Source organism: Anomaloglossus baeobatrachus, chromosome 2 (assembly GCF_048569485.1).
Source record: "Anomaloglossus baeobatrachus isolate aAnoBae1 chromosome 2, aAnoBae1.hap1, whole genome shotgun sequence".
NCBI classification, from domain to species: Eukaryota; Metazoa; Chordata; class Amphibia; order Anura; family Aromobatidae; genus Anomaloglossus; species Anomaloglossus baeobatrachus.
Window position 1 is genome coordinate 640,178,661 of NC_134354.1, and position 23,272 is coordinate 640,201,932.

Consider the following 23,272-nt stretch of genomic DNA (forward strand, 5'->3'; position numbering starts at 1 on the left):
TGCTGATTGTATTTCTTTTGGGAAAAAAAACAACCCCCTTTACTCTTTTCAAAAAGGATCATATATATAATAACCTATATATTGTTTACCTAGGATTATGTTTCTGTTGTACCATATCAATAAGCATTCAGTACAAGTTCTGGTTACATTGTTTTTTATTTCTAATGGTATAAACCTTTATCAGAGAGGTAATAACAATGCCCCCCCAAAAAAAGAAGATTGTATTGCTTTTCTCGATGTGAACAATTACCTATATCTGGGTCCATTTATATGGACATATTGTGTGTTATATGTAGACAAATGCTGCTACAAGAATAAGACAAAATGAAAACTGAATTGATGTTTTTTTCTCTCATTATGAACCGATCAGAATAATGGAGATCATTCCTGCATAGCTCAGTATATCTTCATACATGTACCATAGATATCACTGCAAGTAACACTGTCATCTAGTACGGCTGATACACAGAGTACAAGAAAACCAACTGTGTAGACAGCATTCTTCTAATAGTAAAGAGTCTGATCCAGATCTACGCATTCTATGTACTTCTTTTCCAAGCCGAAGATCATATAAAACATTTCTTCAAAAGCCAGAAATGGTTCCAGGACCACAGGGGAAAACTTCAATGTCCACTTTATTTTTGCTCTACCAAATTCTCTCCTCACCTTCACTCTTTTGTAGAGGACTCCATATAAATACCTGTGATTATGGGATGAAAGAAAGAACATGAGACCATAACACAGTAATATTTCATATTACAAGTCAGATGACCCAAGGTTTAGATTTACACTTACTGTAGATAGAATACTACAGTCATATGAAAAAGTTTGGGCACCCCTATTAATGTTAACCTTTTTTCTTTATCACAATTTGGGTTTTTGCAACAGCTATTTCAGTTTCATATATCTAATAACTGATGGACTGAGTAATATTTCTGGATTGAAATGAGGTTTATAGTACTAACAGAAAATGTGCAATCCGCATTTAAACAAAATTTGACCGGTGCAAAAGTATGGGCACCCTTATCAATTTCTTGGTTTGAACACTCCTAACTACCGTATTTTTCGCTTTATAAGACGCACTTTTTTTACCCCAAAATTGTGGGGAAAATAGGGGTGCGTCTTACAAAGTGAATGTAACTTACCGGGCAGTGATGCAGCGGTGGAGTGAGTCACAAGAGGCTGGTGCTGGTGCTGCCGCTGGAGCGGAGGCGACCGCCATGGATCCCCCGGCAATCGGCTCTGGTGGCGGTGGCGGCCGCCATGGATCCCCTGCAATCGCTGCGGTGGCGGCCGCCATGGATCCTGCGGCAATCGGCTGCGGTGGCGGCCGCCATGGATCCCCCGGCAATCGGCTGCGGTGGCGGTCGCCATGGATCCCCCGGCAATCGGCTGCGGTGGCGGCCGCCATGGATCCCCCGGCAATCGGCTGCGGTGGCGGCCGCCATGGATCCCCCGGCAATCGCTGCGGTGGCGGCCGCCATAGCCGAAATCTTTATCTGCGCCTGCGCTGCCGCCAACGCGACTTCCGGAAAATGGCGGAGGTGACGCAGGCGCAGATGGAGACCTCAGAGAAGCGAGATCTCTATCTGCGCATGCGCTGCCTTCCATAGCCATTTTCCTGAAGTCCATCGCGTCAGAGGCTACGCAGGCGCAGATAGAGATCGCGGCTCTCGAAGATCGCGATCTGCGCATGCGCGGGCTGCATTTTAGATCTCCGCAGCAGACGGAGACTATCATAAGAAAGAGGAGAGAGAGAAGAACGATTCTCCCTCTCCTCGCTACGGCTGGATGCTGATTGGTGGAGACAACTTCTGCAGAGCTGCCTCCACCAATCAGTGATCTGAGCCTGACAAAGTGTTGTCAGTTGAACGAAGAGTCCTAATAGGTGAGCAAAAAACACTGAAGGGGAACACAACCCCCATCATCAGCCTTCAGAATATACTGTATCAATCGGTGTATTCTGAAGGATGATGGGGGCTGTAGTCCTTTATTGTAAACACTCCAGGGAGGGACTAATGTAGTGGCCAAAGTGTAAATGTAACTACAACCCCCCTCATCTTTCAGAATACAGCCATGTATGGTATACAGTACATGGGTGTATTCCTAAGGATGAGGGGGGTGGTAGTCCCAGATCCCCATAAAAGTGCATCATGCAGGTCCCCCATAGCCGTGTCATCCACGGATCCCACATAACAGTGCATCATCCACAGGTCCCCATAATAGTGCGTCATCCACAGGTCCCCCATAATAGTGCGTCATCCACATGTCCCCCATAATAGTGAGTCATCCACATGTCCCCCATAATAGTGCGCCATCCACAGGTCCCCCATAGCAGTGCGTTATCCACAGATCCCCCACAGCAGTGTCATCCACAGGTCCCTCATAATAGTGAGTCATCCACATGTCCCCCATAATAGTGCGCCATCCACAGGTCCCCCATAGCAGTGCGTTATCCACAGATCCCCCACAGCAGTGTCATTCACAGGTTCCCCATAGCAGTGCGTCATCCACATGTCCCCATAATAGTGAGTCATCCACATGTCCCCCATAATAGTGCGCCATCCACAGGTCCCCCATAGCAGTGCGTTATCCACAGATCCCCCACAGCAGTGTCATCCACAGGTTCCCCATAGCAGTGCGTCATCCACATGTCCCCCATAATAGTGAGTCATCCACATGTCCCCCATAATAGTGCGCCATCCACAGGTCCCCCATAGCAGTGCGTTATCCACAGATCCCCCACAGCAGTGTCATCCACAGGTCCCTCATAATAGTGCGCCATCCACAGGTCCCCCATAGCAGTGCATTATCCACAGATCCCCCACAGCAGTGTCATCCACAGGTTCCCCATAGCAGTGCGTCATCCACATGTCCCCCATAATAGTGCGTCATCCACAGGTCCCCCATAATAGTGCGTCATCCACATGTCCCCCATAATAGTGCGTCATCCACAGGTCCCCCATAATACAACAATGCTGCTATTGACTCCTGTTGAGTCTAAATTGTTAAAATAATGTTCTTTTAATTTTACTAAAATATTCTAGCACACTATTTGGCTCAATTTTTTTTTTTAATTTTCCTCCTCCAAAACCTAGGTGCGTCTTATAATCAGGTGCGTCTTATAAAGCGAAAAATACGGTACTTTTTACTGACCTACTAAAGCACTAAATTGGTTTTGTAACCTCATTGAGCTTTGAACTTCATAGGCAGGTGTATCCAATCATGAGAAAAGGTATTTAAGGTGGCACTTGCAAGTTGTTCTCCTATTTGAATCTCCTATGAAGAGTGGCATCATGGGCTCCTCAAAACAACTCTCAAATAATCTGAAAACAAAGATTATTCAACATAGTTGCTCAGGGGAAGGATACAAAAAGTTGTCTCAGAGATTTAAACTGTCAGTTTCCACTGTGAGGAACATAGTTAGGAAATGGAAGAACACAGGTACAGTTCTTGTTAATCTTGTTAAACCTAGAAGTGGCAGGCCAAGAAGAATATCAGAAAGGCAGAGAAGAAGAAGAATGGTGAGAACAGTCAAGGACAATCCACAGACCACCGCCAAAGACCTGCAGCTTCATCTTGCTGCAGATGGTGTCAATGTGCATCGGTCAACAATACAGCGCACGTTGCACAAGGAGAAGCTGTATGGGAGAGTGATGCGAAAAGAGCAGTTTCTGCAAGCACGCCACAAACAGTCGCCTGAGGTATGCAAAAGCACATTTGGACAAGCCAGTTACAGTTTGGAAGAAGGTCCTGTGGACTGATTAAACAAAGATTGAGTTGTTTGGTCATACAAAAAGGCGTTATGCATGGAGGCAAAAAAACACGGCATTCCAAGAAAAGCACTTGCTACCCACAGTAAAATTTGCATGCTTTGAGGCTATGTGGCCAATGCCGGCACCGGGAACGGGAATCTTGTTAAAGTTGAGGTCGCATGGATTCACCTCAGTATCAGCAGATTCTTGACAATAATGTGCAAGAATCAGTGACGAAGTTGAAGTTACGCAGGGGATGGATATTTCAGCAAGACAATGATCCAAAACACCGCTCCAAATCTACTCAGGCATTCATGCAGAGGAACAATTACAATGTTCTGGAATAGCCATCCCAGTCCCCAGACCTGAATATCATTGAAAATCTGTGGGATGATTTGAAGCGTGCTGTCCATGCTCGGCGACCATCAAACTTAACTGAACTGGAATTGTTTTGTAAACAGGAATGGTCAAATATACCTTCATCCAGGATCCAGGAACTCATTAAAAGCTACAGGAAGCGACTAGAGGCTGTTATTTTTGCAAAAGGAGGATCTACAAACTATTAATGTCACTTTTATGTTGAGGTGCCCATACTTTTGCACTGGTCAAATTTTGTTTAAATGCGGATTGCACATTTTCTGTTAGTACAATAAACCTTATTTCAATCCAGAAATATTACTCAGTCCATCAGTTATTAGATATATGAAACTGAAATAGCTGTTGCAAAAACCCAAATTGTTATAAAGAAAAAAGTTTAACATTAATAGGGGTGCCCAAACTTTTTCATATGACTGTATGTCTAAAGGCCCGCATACACATTAAATGAGCTCAAAACCACTGATCTCAGCTGACCATCCAATGTGAATAGGCCCCATCTGATTCTCCCTGACCAAGCCGTTTTTGTTCTTTCATTTTTCTTTTCCCCTTCTCCTTTATATTTTCCTTCCGATATAGCCAAGCGAGGGGCTTAATTTTTGTGGGATTAGTTCTTCTTTTGAATTACACCATCCATTTTATCATATGATGTACTGGAAAGTTGGGGGAAAAGATGTCCAAATGAGGTGAAACTACCCCAAAAAAGGCAATTCCACAATAAACAGGGTTTGGATTTTATTCTGCAGGAAAAAATACCTGGGAATATGATTTTTCCAGGTCAGTATGATTACAACATAACATTTTTTTATTTAAGTGGTGAGAAAAAAAATTGGAAATTCATTAAAAAAAAGATTTCTTCAGTCACCTCACCATTTTACATGGCCCATAATATTATTTTTTTTTTATTACAGCTGTTTGAGGGTTTGTTTTCTGTGTAGTGACTTGATACTTTTATTGATACCATTGTGGGTCGGATCGGTCGGTGTGGCTTCACCCACAATTACTTGGTTTACTGTTATGGTATCACAAAACTTTTCTTTTGGAGACAGTTTTATTGTATGTAAATTACAGTGGGTACGGAAAGTATTCAGACCCCTTTAAATTTTTCCCACTTTGTTTCATTGCAGCCATTTGGTAAGTTCAAAAAAGTTCATTTTTTTCTCTCATTAAAGGAAACCTGTCACCACTTTTTTGGCGTATAAGCTGCAGCCACCACCAACGGGCTCTTATATATAGCATTCTAACATGCTGTATATAAGAGCCCAGGCCGCTGTGTAGAACATAAAAAACACTTTATAATACTTACCTAACGGTCGCTCGGTTCTCACAGCGGCCTGGGCTCTTATATACAGCATGTTAGAATGCTGTATATAAGAGCCCGGTGGTGGTGGCCGCAGCTTATACGCCAAAAAAGTGGTGACAGGTTCCCTTTAATGTACACTCTGCACTCCATCTTGACAGTAAAATAAACAGAAATGCAGAAATTTTTGCAAATTTATTAAACAAGAAAAACTGAAATATCACATGGTCATAAGAATTCACACCCTTTGCTCAGTAATGAGTAGAAGCACCCTTTTGAGCTAGTACATCCATGAGTTTTCCTGGGATCCTAGATTTGGGGAACTTCTGCAATTGATCCTTGCAGATCCTCTCCAGTTCCGTCAGGTTGGATGGTGAACTTTGGTAGACAGCCATGTTCAGGTCTCTCCAGAAATGCTCAATGGGTTTAGGTCAGGGCTCTGGCTGGGCCAGTCAAGAATGGTCACAGAGTTGTTCTGAAGCCACTCCTTTGTTATTTTAGCTGTGTGCTTAGGGTCATTGTCTTGTTGGAAGGTGAACCTTCGGACAAGTCTGAGGTCCAGAGCACTCTGTTAGAGTTTTTCTTCCAGGATATCTCTGTACTTGGCCGCATTCTTCTTACCTTCAATTGCAACCAGTTGTCCTGTCCCTGCAGCTGAAAAACATCCCCATAGCATGATGCTGCCACCACCATGTTTCACTGTTGGGATTGTATTGGGCAGGTGATGAACTGTGCCCGGTTTTCTCCACACATAATGTGACGCCCTGGGAAAGCCAGGGGTCACAGGTCATCACACCACCACACCCTACACCCCAGTAGGAACACCAAAGCTACCGAAATCCTTGTTGCCTTCCTCCAGGGGCTGATGTTCACACCAGGGGGTGGGCCAGGCGGTTGGCTCCGCCCACCGAGGAGTACACAGCCCTGGAGGTGGGAGAACCAGGCAGTTCAGTTGAGGGGAGGAAAGTAGAAGGAAGTGGTAGAGGAGCTAAGTGAAGTGGAAGTGAAGTAGTAGCGAAACAGAAGATAAGAGTAAAAGTGTCAGTAAGAAATCCTGAAGTTGGTCCGGCTGTGTGCCTGGACAGTGTCAGCAAGGTCAGCAATGGCAGTGACAGTCTGGAGGGGGACTGCTCGGAAGTTGCTGGAAGGACCGCGGACGGGTAGTGACCCGGCGGTCTGGAGCAGTATACGAAGAACAGTCAGCACCAGGGCAGGGGCCTCTCGGACCCCGGCAAGGCTTGGAGTCGCCGTAAATTTGCCAAATCCGTCAGTGAAGGGGACGTCTGTCTCCAAACAACCAAGTCCCGATTGAAGGCAACAGTCCAACCATTGAGGAGAGATACCGCCACCGCCAGGGCACTAGTTTCTCAGGGCCAGCGCCTGCGGGCAAAGTAGGGCTCCTCCGGTCCAGCTTGAAGCCGGGGAGCGGGTTACCGGTGGGAACCCATCGCAACCATTGTAAACTTAGGTGCAGGACAGAGGGACCGTCACCGTCACCTATTGGGGAAAGCAAGTGCAGCCGTCCGTGGGAACCGTCTTTCCAGCCGTGTGTTTTACCGAGAACTGTGTCATCGTCTCAGGCTGAGTGAGTACCACAGTGCCGCAAGGCACAGCGCTGCCCCCGCATCCCTGCGCCCACCAAGCCCTGCATCTCCCACCTCTTCACTGGGCCCCGGGATCACCAACCCCTACCCACGGAGGGGCAACACAACAACTGGCTGCTCCATACCATCCTTCCCGGGATCCCCATACCGAGCAGCGGTGGTGCTAACAAATCACCACAACCGTGGGTGGCGTCACGTACAATAAACAACCCCCACACCCAACAACAACCCCTTTTCACTCACGGGCGAGGAGCGCCGCTCGAGTCCCCGGGATCCGGCCCATCGCTCGAGCCACCGAGCAGCGGCAGCAGCAGGCCGCAGTGCCCGCCGGACCCGAGCAGAAGGGAGAGCGTGGCGTCCCCTCCTCCGCCCGCGACAATACCACTTAGAATTATCATCAAAAAGTTCGATCTTCATCTTTTCAGAACAAATAATCTTATTTCTCAAAGTCTGGGAGTCCTTCATGTGGTTTTTTGCAAACTCTATGAGGGCTTTCATATGTCTTGCACTAAGGAAGGCTTCCATTGGGCCACTCTGCCATAAAGGTCCGACTGTGATGTGAATACTTATGACCATGTGATATTAAGTTTTTCAAGTTTAATAAATTTGGAAAAATTTCTACATTTCTGTTTTTGTCTGACAACATGTGGAGCAGAGTGTACATTAATCAGAAACAAATGAACTTTTTTTGAATTTACCAAATGGCTGCAATGAAACAAAGAGTGAAACATTTAAAGGAGTCTGAATACTTTCCGTACCCACTGTAAATCTCTCCATAAGGGTGTCATCAGAAAATTACTTCCTGTGTAAATTAGTAAATTAGATTGATGCAGGGAGGGGGGGGTTGTCATTTTTAGGTGTTTGGTACATGGCCGATTTTACAAGTTTTCCCACCTACAGAATGGAGAGATCTGTAACTTTTATCATAGGTACACTTCAACTGTGACAGACAGAATGTAAAAGTTAAGAAATCTAGGAAATCACCTTGTATGAATTTTAAATAATTAATTTGCATTTTATAACATAAAATAAGTATTTTATACAATAGAAAATTAAAACTTAATATTTGGTACAGAAAACTTTGTTTGCAATTACAGAGGTCAGATATTTCCTGTAGTTCAGGACCAAGTTTGCAGCAGGGATTTTGGCCCACTCCTCTATACACATCTTCTTCAGATCTTTCAGGTTTCAGGGCTGTGGGCAACATTGAGTTTCAACTCCAACAAAGAATTTCTATTGGATTCAGGTCTGGAGACAAGCTAGGCCACTCTAGGACCTTGAACTGCTTCTTATGGAGTCACTCCTTAGTTGCCCTGGCTGTGTTTTTTGGGTCATTGTCATTCTGGAAGACCCAGCCACGACCCATTTTCAATGCTCTAACTGAGGGAAGGAAGTTGTGAACCAAATTCTCAATATACAGTGTGTCCACCCATATCCTGTCCACCGGAATTAACTTGAGAACGGCGGCAGCTATAGGCATAGAAGTGGTGTCTAGGCATAGTAAAGTAGCCATGCGCTACGCAATGAAACCACCTATAGTGCCACCTGGTGAAAAACATTGGAGTTAGCATTTTTATCTCAAACGGAACGAGAGAGAAAAAAAGTGAATTACAAAGTTGCAGGGCATCATCAATTCAATATGAATCGACACCTTGCATGCAGAAATGCTATGATATGAAACCCATGACCCCCCCAAAACATTGAATGCTGGTCATGCATATTGCGCTCATTTAACTTTCATGCTCAAAGTGGCCACTGTCAGCTGCAATGCACATCTGGACTCTGGACAGCATACGGTATCTTGCTGCACGTTGTGCAATATGGTAGGTGACACGTTTGCACAAGCATCTGTGATACGTCATCGTAGGTCCTGCAATGTTGGTGGAGGGGTCGCATACACCTGCTGCTTGATGTGACTGTTGAGGTGAACTCTTAATCAGAGATCACTATTTGCCTACTGCCTGGCCTAATTGGTATATACCAAGTGCATGCGTAAAGAATTCACACCAGACACAGTCGGATATGAAATCTCTTCTTGGTGACACTAAAAATGGCACCGAACAGAACAGGTACAGAGCATGCGTCCTCTTGATAAAGGCTAGGGGCGTACACAAGTTCAGATATGCCCATTTAGTGGGACAGTTCATGGGCTAGCCAATGGGGAGATCCGTGTTGCTGTTGATGGGCGGGTCTGACTTCAGTGGATGATACCATGGTGATGGGAGGGACGTCATCTGGTGGAACCATGCTGATGGTTTGGTCTGTGATGTCATCGGGGGCCATCTTGGCTTCCTCTTAAGAGTGACTGGCTTATGTATAGAGAATTGATTTAATTGAACACACTTCTCACAGTGCTATATGTCCAGAGGTTAATGAAGTATTTCATCTTATGGCTCTCCTCAACATGACCTCACAGAAAGAAGTCCAATGGGGTCAGGTCAGGTGAGCGTGAAGGCCACTCCACGCAGCCACCATACCCAATGACTTGTAGGAAGGTCTCCATGAGGTGTTGCTTCACGTCTGCAGTCTTGTGAGTTTTACACGTTCTAATCATAGCATTTCTGTATGCAAGGTGTCGATTCGTATTGAATTGATGATGCCCTACAACTTTGTAATTCACTTTTTTTCTCTATCTCGTTCCGTTTTCGAAATAAAAATGCTAACTTCGGGGGTTTTTTCACCAGGTGGCGCTATAGGTGGTGTCATTGCGTAGCGCATGGCTACTTTACTATACCTAGACACCACTTCTATACCTATAGCTGCCACCAATCTCAAGTTAATGGCGGGGACAGGATATGGGTGGACACACTGTATATTACTCCATTCATCCTCCCTTCAATATGATGGAGTCATCCTGCTCCCTTTGCAGAAAGCGCCCTCAAAGTATGATGTTTCCACCTCCATGTCTCTTGGTTGGGACATTGTTTTGAGATTGTACTCATCCTTCTTTTTCCTCTAAACACAGCGAGTGGCGGTAAGACCAAAACGTTCTATTTTTGGTCTCATCTGACCAAATTCCTCATCTGGATCATTTAGATGGTAATTGGCGAAATTTACCACATTTTTCGGACTATAAAACGCACCCTGGTTTTAGAGGAGGAAAATAAAATTTTAAGCAAAAAATGTGGTCATGACACACTGTTATGGGACGAGGATCTGCTGCTGACACTGTATGGGGGTAATTTAAAAAAAAAAAACGGCGTGCAGTTCCTCCAATTTTGATAACCAGCCAAGATAAAGTCTCACAGCTGGGGGCTGGTATTCTCAGGCTGGGGAGACTCACGTTATTGGGAGCCCCCAAGCCTAAAAATGTCAGCCAGCAGCCGCCCAGAATTGCTGCATCCATTAGATGCAACAGTGCTGGGACTTTTCCCAACTAATCCCGATTGCCCTGATGCGGTTGCAATCAGTGTAATAAAGAATTAATGGCAGCAGCCCATAGCTGCCACTAAGTCCTATCTTAGTGATGGCAGGCATCTATGAGACACCCCCTCATCACTAAGCTGTAAGTGAAAGCAAAAAAAACCACAAACACATAAAAATCCTTTATTTGAAATAAAAAACAAAAAAACACCACTTTATTAACCCCTAAAACACCCAGTCCAAAGTAATTCACATGATGTCCCACGACGCATCCAGCTCAGCTACATCTGACAATCACAGAGAGCAGCCATAGAACATGACCGCTCTCTGTGAGGGTCAGGCCGCAAGTGAAGTGAGCTGCCGGTATCAGCGGCAGCTCCAGCTGTCACCGCACATCACCTAACTGAAGTCACTGCGGATCTCGCGGTCACTTCAGCTGCGGCCGGATTTGCGGTAACAGCTGGAGGACTCCCGCTGTATACTCACCTCTCTTCACGCCACACAGCATTGCTCTCTTCCCATCTGTGTGCCAGCTGACCTGTGTGGAGCCGTGTGTACAGCGATGATGTCATCGCTGTGCTCACCGCTCTCTACACAGATCATCTGGCACACAGACAGGAGGACACCGCGATGCTGCAGGGGAACGGTGAGTATACCGTACTCGTACTTATTCACTGCCCCCCCACGCTGATGATGATGCGTGGGGGGCAGTGAATACAGCCGCACATGATCACTCCAGGCTGTAGTTGCCTGGGGTGATCACGCGGGACGGCTCTTTAGTATGCGCGCATCCTCCACCCATCATCCCGCCCACATGTCAGCGCCGGCTTCAGGGATGAGAGATGATGGGTGGGATGATGGGCGTGCATATCAAATGAGCGGGCCCACATGGTCAGGGTAGCGCTGATACAGCCTGCTCCTGCCTCTGATGACCCACTCCACCACCACCGCACCCGCCTTCACCACCGCATCGCAGCCATCGGACTATAAGATGCACCCCCGACTTTCACCCAAAATTTTTTGGGGAAAAAGTGCGTCTTATAGTTCGAAAAATACGGTAATCGGGCCTAGACGTGCTGTCTTGAGCAGGGGGACCTTGCGTGCCCTGCACGATTTTAATCCATGATGGCATAGTATGTTACTAACTGTAATCTTTGAGACTGTGGTCCCAGCTCTATTCAGGTCATTCACCAGGTCCTCCCATGTAGTTCTGGGCCGATTCCAGACCTTTCTCAAGGCCCTGTCACACACAGAGATAAATCTTTGGCAGATCTGTGGTTGCAGTGAAATTGTGGACAATCAGTGCCAGGTTTGTGGCTGTGTACAAATGGAACAATATGTCCATGATTTCACTGCAACCACAGATCTGCCAAAGATGTATGTGTGTGACGGGGCCTTCAGAATCATTCTTACCCTAACAAGGCGAAATCTTGCATGGAACCCCAGTCTGAGTAAAATTGACAATCATCTTGTGTTTCTTCTATTTTTTAATCATTGTGCCAACAGTTGTTGCCTTCTCACCAAGCTGTTTGCCTATTGTCCTGTAGCTCATCCCAGGTCTACAATTTTGTCCCTGGTGTCCGTAGACAGCTTTTTGATCATGGCCATGGTGGACAGGTTGGAGTGGGATTGATTTAGTGTGTGGACAGGTAAGGGGTTCAAACAGGTGCAATTAATTCAGGTATTGAGTGAAAAATAGGATGGCTTCTTAAAGAAAAAATAACAGGTCTGTGAAAGTCAGAATTCTTGATGGTTGGTAGGTGATCAAATGCTTATTTCCGGCAATATAAAGCAAGTTATATATTTAGAAATCTTAGAATGTGATTTTCTGGATTTTTTTGGAGGATTCTGTCTGTCACAGTTGAAGTGTACCTATGATAACAATTACAGACCTCTCTATTCTTTCTAGGTCGAAAAACTTGTAAAATCGGCAGTGTATCAAATATGAAATACTTATTTTCCTCACTGTACATAGAAAGGTTACTAGTGAACAAATTACACACACAAGATAAATGTTACATGAAAATGATTTTGGATCATCCCCGGTCTTTGTCTCCTGGAAATGTATTAATAAATTAACAAGTAGGTAAGTCAATTTCTATTGTCAATAGGGTGTAGTCTCTGTTTAGTCTGGTATTCATCAATGGATAGTTTGTAGTGAAGGGCAGCAAACCCAGTCTGTAAAAATCCAGATCCGCGCGGGTTACAAAGTACCCAAGCACTGACCCCAGGTCCGGAGTTCTCAGGGAACTGCAGATAAAAATCCGGATCTGGCAACTCTGGTAGTTAAAAAAAAAAAATAAAGGAAGGAAAAAGAAAAAAACAAGAAAGTAGGCGCATTATACCGAGTCTCCTACGTGGCTGTAACACTGCTTCTGGGCCACTCACACTACTTCCGGTACCACTCATTATGATTCATACATATGCACTGCTTCCCCCGCCCACCAGCAGTCTCAGTGTATTCAGCGTATCTGATTGGTTGTAGTCAGACAGCGCCCCCACCCTATAGGGTACTTTACACGCTGCGATATCGGTACCGATATCGCTAGCAAGCGTCCCCGCCCCCATCGGTTGTGCATCACGGGCAAATCGCTGCCTGTGGGGCACAACATCGCTAACACCCATCACACGGACTTACCTTCCCTGCGACGTCGCTCTGGCTGGCGATCCGACACCTTTCTAAGGGGGCGGTTCATGCGGCGTCACAGTGACGTCACACGGCAGCAGTCTAATAGCAGGGAGGGGCAGAGATGAGCGGCCGGAACATGCTGCCCACCTCCTTCCGTCCTCATTGCCAGTGGACGCAGGTAAGGAGATGTTCGTCGTTCCTGCGGGGTCACACATAGCGATGTGTGCTGCCGCAGGAACGACGAACAACATTGTACCTGCAGCAGCGATATTTTGAAAAGGAGCGACGTGTCAACGAGCAACGATTTTTCACGTTTTTGCGCTCGTTGATCGTCGCTCCATGGTGACACACACTGAACGGCGCCGGATGAGCGTCACTAACGACGTGACCCCGACGATATATTGTTAGCGATGTCGCAGCATGTAAAGCATCCTTAAGTGGCAGCATGTCTGACTGCTTTCAATCATAGGCACTGTGTGTGAGTCTCTATTGGTGTAAAACAAATAGACAAAAAAAATTGGCCTAGTGTCCCCCCATATTATGATACTCAGCACAGATAAAGCATACGGCTACAGACTGCAGTCCCCAGCCATGTGCTCATCTTGGCTGTGCATCAAAATAAGAGGGACCGCATGAGGCTTTATTTTTTTAAATTATTTTAAATAAATACATTTTTAAAAATGGCATTGATTCCATCCAATTTTGATACCCAGCCATGATAAAGCTGACAGCTGGGAGCTGGTATTCTCAGGCTGAGGAAACACATAGTTATTGGGCCCCTCTACCTAAAAATAGCAGCCTGCCGCCACCCAGGATTGTCGCATCTATTAGATGCGACGATCCCGGATTTACCCGGCTCATCCCTATTACCCTGGTGCAGTGGCAATTGGGTTAATAGGGGGTTAATTACAGATCACAGCTGCCACTAAAAAGCTATGAGACCCCCTTTTACTAATCTGTAGGTGAAAGAAATAAACACAAACATCGAAAAAAAAACCTTTATTTGAAATAAAATACAAAAAAAACCTTCTTGCACCCTTTTACTCCCAAACAGCCAGGTCCGATGTAATCAACATGAGGTCCTGTGACAATTCCAACTTTACTACATTACTGAAGTCACAGCGCGTGGGTATAGAACATGATCACCCGCTATGGGTTACAGGCAGAGTTACTGAGCCACAGCGATGAGCGGTCACGTCACTCAGTTTATTTGAGGTCTCAGCTGGAGGTTCCCATGGTCTTCCACCTGTGACTGCAGTTAACCTGACCTCAGGTAACCTCATTAAATTTTGCAGACCTGCATCTCCTAGCGGAAAACCATGTTGGGTGTAGAAACATGGTGGAAAAATTTTAGCACCAAATCTGCATCTCTTGGCAAAAAAAAACAAAAACAAAACGGTTTTGATGCCGTTTTGGTGCAGTTTTCTGCCAGGAGGTGCTAAAATCTGATGCAGACATTTCAGCACCAAATTTGTACCTCCTGGCAGAAAACTGCACCAAAATGGTGTGAAAACAGTTTTTGTTTAATTTCTGCCAAGAAATGTAGATTTGTTGCTTAAATTTTTACACCATATTCCTGTACTCAATAAAAATCACTTGCATTATAATGCGGTTTTGATGCAATTTTTTTTGCCAGGAGGTGTAGATTGGATGCAGGAATATGGTGTAAAAATTTCAGCACCAAATCTGCATCTCCTGGCAAAAAAAAAACAAACGCAATTTTCTGCTAGGAGATGCAGGTCTGTGAATTTAATGAAGTTACCAGAATTCAGGGTACCTGAGGTCACAAATAGAAGACCATGGGAACCTCCAGCTGTGACCACAAATAACCTAAGTGATGTCACAGTTCATCGCAGCTGCTCAGTCTCTGTCTCAAGCCCACAGCGGCGGTCCTGGTCTATAACTGCACCCTGTGATTTCAGTAATGAAGCAGAGCTGGAATCGTTGTAGGACCTAGTATGGATTACGTCAGAAGTGAAAGAGGGTGGGGTTTTTTTGTATTTTATTTCAAATGAAGGTTTTTTTTCACTTGTGTGTGTGTGTGTGTGTGTTTATTTCTTTTCACTTACAGATTAGTATTTGGGGGGGTCTCATACACCCTCCCAATTACTAATGTAAGGCTTAGTGGTAACTATGAGCTATCATTAACCCTTATTACCCTGATTGGCACTGCACCAGGGCAATCGGTATGAGCCAGGTAAAGTTCAAGGATTGTTGCATCTAATGGATGTGACAATCCTGGGTGACTGCTGGCTGCCATTTTTAGGCTGGAGGGCAATAACCATGGATCTTCCCAGTCTGAGAATACCAGCCCCCAGCTGTTGGTTTTATCATGGCTTGGTATCAAATTGGGGAAATTGCACTTCATTTTTAAAAGTTATTTATTTAAATAATGAAAAAAAACACATACAGTTCCTCTTATTTTGATACACAGTCAAGATAAGCACACAGCTGGAGGCTGCAGCCTGTAGTTATATTCTTTATCTGTGCTAGGTATTATAATATCGTATGCCAAATTTATTTTTACGCCACTATAGACACACAGCGCCTCTGACTGAAAGCAGTCACACAAGTCATCACACAGGGTCTGAATGCAACCAGAGAAGTGAGGACTGCCTGTGGACGATGGAAGCAGTGCATATACAAAAAGTATAATGAGCGGCATCGGAAGTAGCATTATAGTTGCGTGGGAGACTAGTAAGTATAATGCTTGCTCTAATCAGACCTCTCCCTTTTATTAGATTCTGGTCCCCATAGACTTTTATCAGGACTGGCATCTGGGCAGATATCCAGGATCAATTCCAGGCCACAATCGGGGATTTTTTCTAAACTCGGTTGGACCCGTCGATCAAAGATATCTGCGATTCAGACAATCACTAATAGTTTGTTAGTTTGTAGGAACATGCTTCCTTGACAGTGAGAATGGTAAAATCTAGTTGTTCAGTTATTTATACATTTCCAGGAGCAGTAACAGAGAAGTAACTGCACAATTCTGGGAAAGGATGCTCCAGGATTGTTACTACATGTCACATCACATATTTCCTAAAACAAAACATGACATGAGAGATGACAGGTCTTCTATGAAAATAAAATTAACAGTGCGAGTTACCTGATGTTAGCAGGTCTTGATCACCAGAACTTGCTGAGACTTTACTTTGATCTTCATGGCTTGAGAAGAATTCTTCTTCAGTTTTATTGAGGTCCTGCAGGATTTCCTTAATGCAGCTGTTCAGATCATAGGCAGCTTCTTGTTCAGGCACCTGGAATATATTAGACTGTTCTACTTCAGCTTCATACAATGTCAGTGGTGAAGATTCTGCTACAAGGTCCTTTGTGGGCTCAGCTTCACCATGTCCATTCATTCCTTCGCTGCATGTATCTTCAGTGATGGGTAACGTGTCTTGAACCTTTTCAGCTTTACCCAGTATTACTGTCACTTCAGAATCTGAAGTGTCTGAGCTACATGAAGTCACACATTCGTCTGAAGCCTGCTCTACAGAGTCAGAAGAAGGTGTCTCCAGATCTTCATCTGTGTCAGAATCTGGGGCTGTGTGGCGCCTAATACGGGAGACAGCCTCCCTGAGATCTTTGGCATAGAAATTTGGTCTTTTTGAATACACTGTCATTCTGCCCATAGATGATGTTTTATTTATTTGAGAATCCAAGCAACCACCACCACTTCTTTGCCTACATTGTATATCTGGCTCCTCATATAAACAACACTTTGTAAAAATTGTTGCATTTTTTGGAGGTTTGCAATTTTTCGGTTTCCATTGATTTTTTTTAGGGTAATTTTCCTCTGTGCTTACTGACATTTTAGGATTTTCTTCAGTTGTATTCTTCTCAGTGAACATAGATATTGATTTTTGTTTAACAATACATTCTTCTGTCATTGACTCAACTAATATACCCTCACCTTGTTCTACCTTTTCTGGAATTTTTAAATCCAGTGGCTCTGATAATGGACCACAGTTGTGTTCAGTTATAATAGTTTCCACTTCTTCCTGCATCTCTTCGTTGATGGTTGAATCAGGTTCCACATGGTGAGAAACTACACATGGATATGTACTCATTCTAACAGAGTTTACCGTAGGTGAATTAGTTTGTTGGGGTTTCAGTGTTTCTAGCATTTGATCATTTTGAACCATCATCTTAGAGAATTCTGAGTAGTTTTCATTGGTAAATGTATTGTCTTTGTCAGCAACAAGTATGTTTATTTCTGACCTAGGTTCTTTAATTTCTTCAGAACTGTTATTAGATAGTGGGCAGTTATACATGTGCACATTATCATTACCAGCTGAAAGAGGGTCCTCTAAAATGCTTGGAATTTCTTTATAATTCCAGGTTTTACACTCTTTTCCATTATTTTCATTTTTAATCAATACTTCATGCTCGTGCTCATTATCTATGTGTACTTGATCAGCTTTATCAGCTTTTGATCTGGTGGACTTGTGCTCATATTGTGCTTCACTGAGATAATCTAATTCTCCAATGGAAAGTCCTAAAATGCGGACTGCTCTTTCTTTGAGGGTTGAGGGTTCTCTCTCTGTGTAACGTGGATTGTAATGTTGGGCTTTAGAATAACTCTTTCGAGGGATCGGTTGTAGTGGTAAACTTGGACCAGGCTTTGAATGTGAAGTTGAGTAAGGTGCTCTCTCATCCTTGGCAAAACTCTTAGAATGATCTTGAATGGCCAAGGTTTCACCTTCAGATTTCTCATTAGGTACAAATTTAACTTGTTCCGTTATTGGTGGAAAAATAAACTCTGCCCTAACAACTACACAAGTTGCATCAATGACAAAAAGTCCCTCTCCGTCATTAGATAATGCAGGCTGACTTTTCGCCATTGTAAGTTCCTTTGTATGACTTCTTCCTCTATCACTTTGATGCATAGAAGACTGTTCAGATGTATGGTATTTCTTACTAAATTTCAACGCATCAGAACTTCTCCAACGGTTATGATCACGACTCCTCCCTGGTAAGGTTTTGACATTTCCGGGCTCTCTCCACCTAGGAAATTCTGTATCTTTATATGGTATTCTTTGCTTTTTGGAATCTCCATGTTTTGTTTCTTCCAATATGTATGGTTTCATATACTGTTTTTTCAAGGGAAGAGTATGACTGTATGGTCCAACTTCAACCTTATTTGTAGAAGACTTTAAAGGACCTCTTGTCTTTGATTCTTTGCTTGATATAACTTTTAACGGTCTTCTCCATTCATGTCCTTGTTCCCTATCTTGTTTATTAATGTGTATATATTCCTCTCTGATCTTTTTATCAGCATTTTGAAAGTTTCCACTTGCATAACTAAAACCCAGCTCTCGTGGCAGTTTTACTCCATGTAAAGGAATTGGTGGCCGAGCATCAAAGGGAGGCATTGAGAACTGGCTGTAATTTACAGTAGTCATATTTTTTCTGTTAGGTGCTTCACTTATTTCATATAGTGCTTTGTTACTTTTGTGTGGCATTGATATGTCTCTTTGATGGGGGAATGAAACTGTTCCATATATCATGTTATCTGTTTTTATGTCAAAATCAGACTTGGTTTTTGGAAGGTTAGGTTTATTGTTCAATAAAGGAGAACTTCGGCCTTCTACACTTTCATATATATGATCAAGAAACTCATCAGATTTGGGTCCTGTCCATGTGCTATGAGCTCGAGGAAGTTTTCTGTCTTGTATTATGCTCTGCAAAGTTCGGTCAAACTTTTGCTTATCCTCTGTTTCCACTTGTCGCATATTTGTTCCTAATGTTAAATAGGTCTTGGCAGCTCTAGTTTTCTCCACACTAAACCTTGGCACTTTTTCTCTACTTTTTCTACAGTCCTCTGTCTCATGTAAAGGTAAAATTTGATTAGTTTGATTAAGTTTTTCTTTGTTAATAGGGAAGATACGATGTGGGTAATCATAAGAAGGAGGAGGAACATAAGGTGGGGGAACTTTTCGTTTTCTCACTTGGAGACGGTTTTCTTTTCGGACCTCCTGTTTGTGATCTATTGAGGGGCATTGCTCCAAAAATGTTTTAGCTGCTTTCTCCTGAGATGTCTCTGAAATAGCTGGATTACTTGCTCCTGACTTAGCTGATTTAACAAGCTTTGACCACCAACTTCTTTTGTCCTGACTTGTATCTCCAGAATTTGTCAGGACAGATTTATTTTTTTCAGTTTCTGGATATTGCCCCTTGCTTGTTTGTGATAGGAGTTGGTTTTGTAGAGCTTTGGGCAGAATATGTAATGGTTCCCACTCATCATACTTTAGCTCCTTCATCTTTTTCTCCAATATATAATCTGCTTCCCATTTTCCGTAAATAGAGTCCATCTGTATCGGTTTCCCTTTTTGCCTCTGTTTACTAGGAAGAGTATGGTTTATCAATTCTCCATATGGATCACTAGGCAACTTTTGTCTTTTCCTTTCAAATTCACCAGGATATGTGCCAGGTATATTGTTGTCCCACCTATAACGGAATTGTTCTCTTATTCGTGCATCAGTTTTTTTATCACCATTTTGATCCATTCTCCCTATTGTTGAACTTCTATGAATTGGCGAAAAATTGGAATTCCAGTTTGTTGAATCTTGCAAAACTGCCCCTTGTTGCAGTCTGGAGGCAGACCATAGTCTATAAGGAGACTGTCCTCTCATTGGTGCCTTGTTAAGATACCTTTGAAATAAACCAATAAACCATATTTAGCCTTATTAAAGCATTTCTAGTTCATACTTTCTTACTCTCTTAGCCTATATTTCACTAATTTCACATTGTATATGTGTTCTTTGATATTTAGTATATGGAGTATTTGTGTGGCATTTAAGTTGGGTAAAACCTAAATAAAGGAGATGTCCAGTAATTTTTTTAATCTCTATTGGTTTGTTTTCCTGATGCTGTTCTTGACACATTGGAAATGGCCAGTAATTCGGGGGTACTTTTCTGACAGTTTCCAGTGTATTCGGGAGAGTACAAGGAAACAAGTCAGCACAGACCAGGAGAGTGCTAGACTGGGACTTGCAGGGGATCAAGCAGAGTGAATATTTATTACTAGCTGTACTACCCGGCTTCGCCCAGGTTAATAACTGCTGTTAACAAAATAGAATGTATTAACAAAAATGTATTCTGCACACAAAAAACACAAATCAAATAGAAAGAAATGTAATTATTAAAAGGCAAAAACTAAGCTAATAGAAGCATTTCACAACATATATTTCAACACCACAGATATTCCACACAGATTTAACTGAATTGGCCAAGTAATGTGCCCAGTCTGTCTCTTTCCAGGTCTGTCTCTTTCCAGGTCTGTCTCTTTCACTGTTTGTCTCTGTCTGTCTCTCTGTCTGTCTCTCTCTGTCTCCCCACCGACATCTTATTATCTCACATATAAGCTTCTTAATCTATTAATGTCTTTTGTTCCTATAGCAACCAATCACAGCTCCTACTAATAACCTGTAGATCCAGGCTCCATTTACTTTAATGGAGGCATGTTTTTGGAGAGTAACTGTAAAGTGCGGGGTTACATTTTCCTGTCAAAATATAGTCTACAACATTCCCTGGGTCACATGAGGTCTCTGTGCAAAATTTTGTGATTGTAAATGTGACGGTGCGGATATACTTTTCGTTTCACTTTTTCCCCATTATGTAGATAGGGGCAAAATTGATTGGTAAATTGAAACGTGCGGGGTTAAAATTTCGCCTCACAACATAGCTTATGACGCTCTCGGGGTCCAGACGTGTGAGTGTACAAAATTTTGTGGCTGTAGCTGCGACAGTGCAGATGCCCATCTTGGACACACACACACACACACACACATTCAGCTTTATATATTAGATTTTAATTTACAGGGTTATTTCCATAAAATCAATCATAAATCAGTGCTTTAAAATCCTAATATAGGTAAACTTGTCAAATGCAATTAATTTCCAAAAGTCCCTTAAAATCTGAAAGTCAGTGGCTTCTGGTGTCCATGGATATGTCCTGTACTTCTTTTATGACAGGTCACACATGCTCAATATACGCCAACTATACTTCTAGCAGTGGTACTGTGCAGTGATAGGACAAATGCATGGTGGAGCCATCCTCACTGCACAGGTAGGATAGGGGCACTGTCAAAGGAAGATGAGCTATTCTCCTCTGCGACAGGGCTGCTCGGCTGTATGATAGACGCAGCAGAGCAAGTACAAAGTACCTGCTACTAAACTAATAAGGGTTTTTCTCATTAAAAGCATGAATATTTCTATCCATATTTGTTATGACGACATAAACACAAAGGAAATACAGAAGGGAGCCTTTATCTGTACTGACTGAAAGAGAAAATGTCTTTGTTGACAATAGCAGCCAATCAGAGCTTAGTTTTAATGATTTAATTAGGACTGGTGAAATAAAAGCTGTGCAATGATTGGTTGCTATAGACAACAAAAAACTAGGAAAGCACAAATAGGGGCAATACATCTAAAATACATGAAAAATTACTCACTGGAGGTTTATAAACTCGTACACTGCATGGTGTGGACAGAAAAGAATTACATACGGTATATTAATATACTAATTCATAACTATTAATAGTATAAAAAAAATCTTTATTGCCATTTCGATAAAGATGAGAGACGTAGCTAATGTCAGCTGTGCTCTGGAGAGTGTATGGGGCCTGGTGAAGAAGCTGGGTATGTGGGAAATGTACCCTGGTCAAATGGTCAGCACTGAAGGACTGGCCACTTTGCAGTAAGCAGAGAGACACAGTTATGGAGAAGTAGGAGCCAGAAAGAGTAGTAAGAATGTGGCAAATGAGGATTTGAAGGCATGGCTGGGTTCCCAGGAGTGTAACAATCATGGACGCAGAGGTTACAATTGGGGGTGGAGGTTGCCCGCCGACCCCAGTGCCTACTTCATCCTACATCCAGCTGATTAATGTCGTCTTGTGTGACACACTGGAAGCACTTTTTGTGTTGAACTTCAAGCGGTTCATGAAAGCACTGCTCCACTTCTGGATTTAACGAAGGATCCACTAAGGCAAATAAAACTTGAGAAAGGCGTAAAACTATAATTTCGGTAAAAACTTGTTGCATAAGTAAAAACATCAAATAACAGTCAATATATTTTATTTTTAAACTGATCAATGGAAAACATTTATGTAAAAAGTATTCAGCTTGAAGCAATTAAAGGGAACCTGTCAGGTGCAATATGCAGCCAGAACCATGATCAGTTCTGGGTGTGTGACGCCCTGGGCAAGCCAGGGGTCACAGGTCACAACACCACCACACACCCCACATTCCCTGCAGGAACACCTAGGTCAAAACACAAATCCTTGTTGCCTTCCTCCAGGGGCTGATGTTCACACCAGGGGGTGGGCCAGGCGGTTGGCTCCGCCCACCGAGTACACAGCCCTGGAAGCGGGAAAACCAGGCAGTTGAGTTGAGTAGAGTCAGTGGAGTTGAGTTGAGTTGGAGTTTGAGAGTGGAAGTGAAGTGGTAGAGGAGCAAGAGAGAGGAGTAAAAGTGGAAGGGAAGGTGACAGTTGAGAAAGCCTGAAGTTGGTCCGGGTGTGTGCCCCGGACTGAGACAGCAAGGTTGGCAGACGGCGGTGACTGTCTGCAGGAGAGGCTGAATGGAGGTTGCCGAAAGGACCGTGGACGGGTGGTGGCCCGGCGGTACCGGAGCGGTATACGAAGAGAAGTCAGCACCAGTGGCAGGGGCATTTCGGATCCCGGCAAGGCTAGGAGTCGCCATAATTTGCCAAATCCGTCAGTGAAGGGGACCTCCGGGTCTCCCAACAACCAAGTCCCGATTGAAGGCAACAGTCCAACCGTTAGAGAGAGACACCGCCACCGCCAAGGCACCAGTTTCTCAGGGCCAGCGCCTGCGGGCAAAGAGGGGCTCCTCCAGCCCATATCCAAGCCGGGGAGCGGGTTACCGGTGGGAATCCATCGCTACCAAAGAACCGTACTTGGGTGCAGGGAAGGGACCATCACCGCTAACTGCAGGGGACATCAGCACCGTAGCCGTCCGAGGGACCCGTCCAACCAGCCGTTTGTTTACCGTGAACTGTGTCATCTTCCTTGGGCTGAGTGAGTACCTCCGTGCCGTGCGGCACAGCGCTACCCCTGCGTCCCTGCACCACCACAGTCCCCATAACCCGCCTGTCCACCATCCTGACCTCCCCATCATCATGCCCCGGGACTACCAAAAACCCCTACCCACGGAGGGGCAAACCAACATCTAGCTGCTCCATACCATCACTCCCGGGATCCCCAGACAGAGCAGTGGT

General features: G+C 44.0%; 1 protein-coding gene across 1 annotated transcript in view; it reads right to left on the reverse strand.

Moving 5' to 3' along the window:
* Window positions 1-205: 205 nt before the first annotated feature.
* Window positions 206-23,272, reverse strand: part of DDN (dendrin) — a 71,137-nt gene continuing 48,070 nt past the window's right edge. The window contains exons 3-4 of the mRNA XM_075334405.1: window positions 16,136-19,683; window positions 206-700 (exon numbers count right to left, since the gene is read on the reverse strand). Coding sequence (XP_075190520.1) covers window positions 669-700; window positions 16,136-19,683 — 3,580 coding nt within the window. The 3' untranslated portion in view covers window positions 206-668. The remainder of the gene's footprint in view (window positions 701-16,135; window positions 19,684-23,272) is intronic.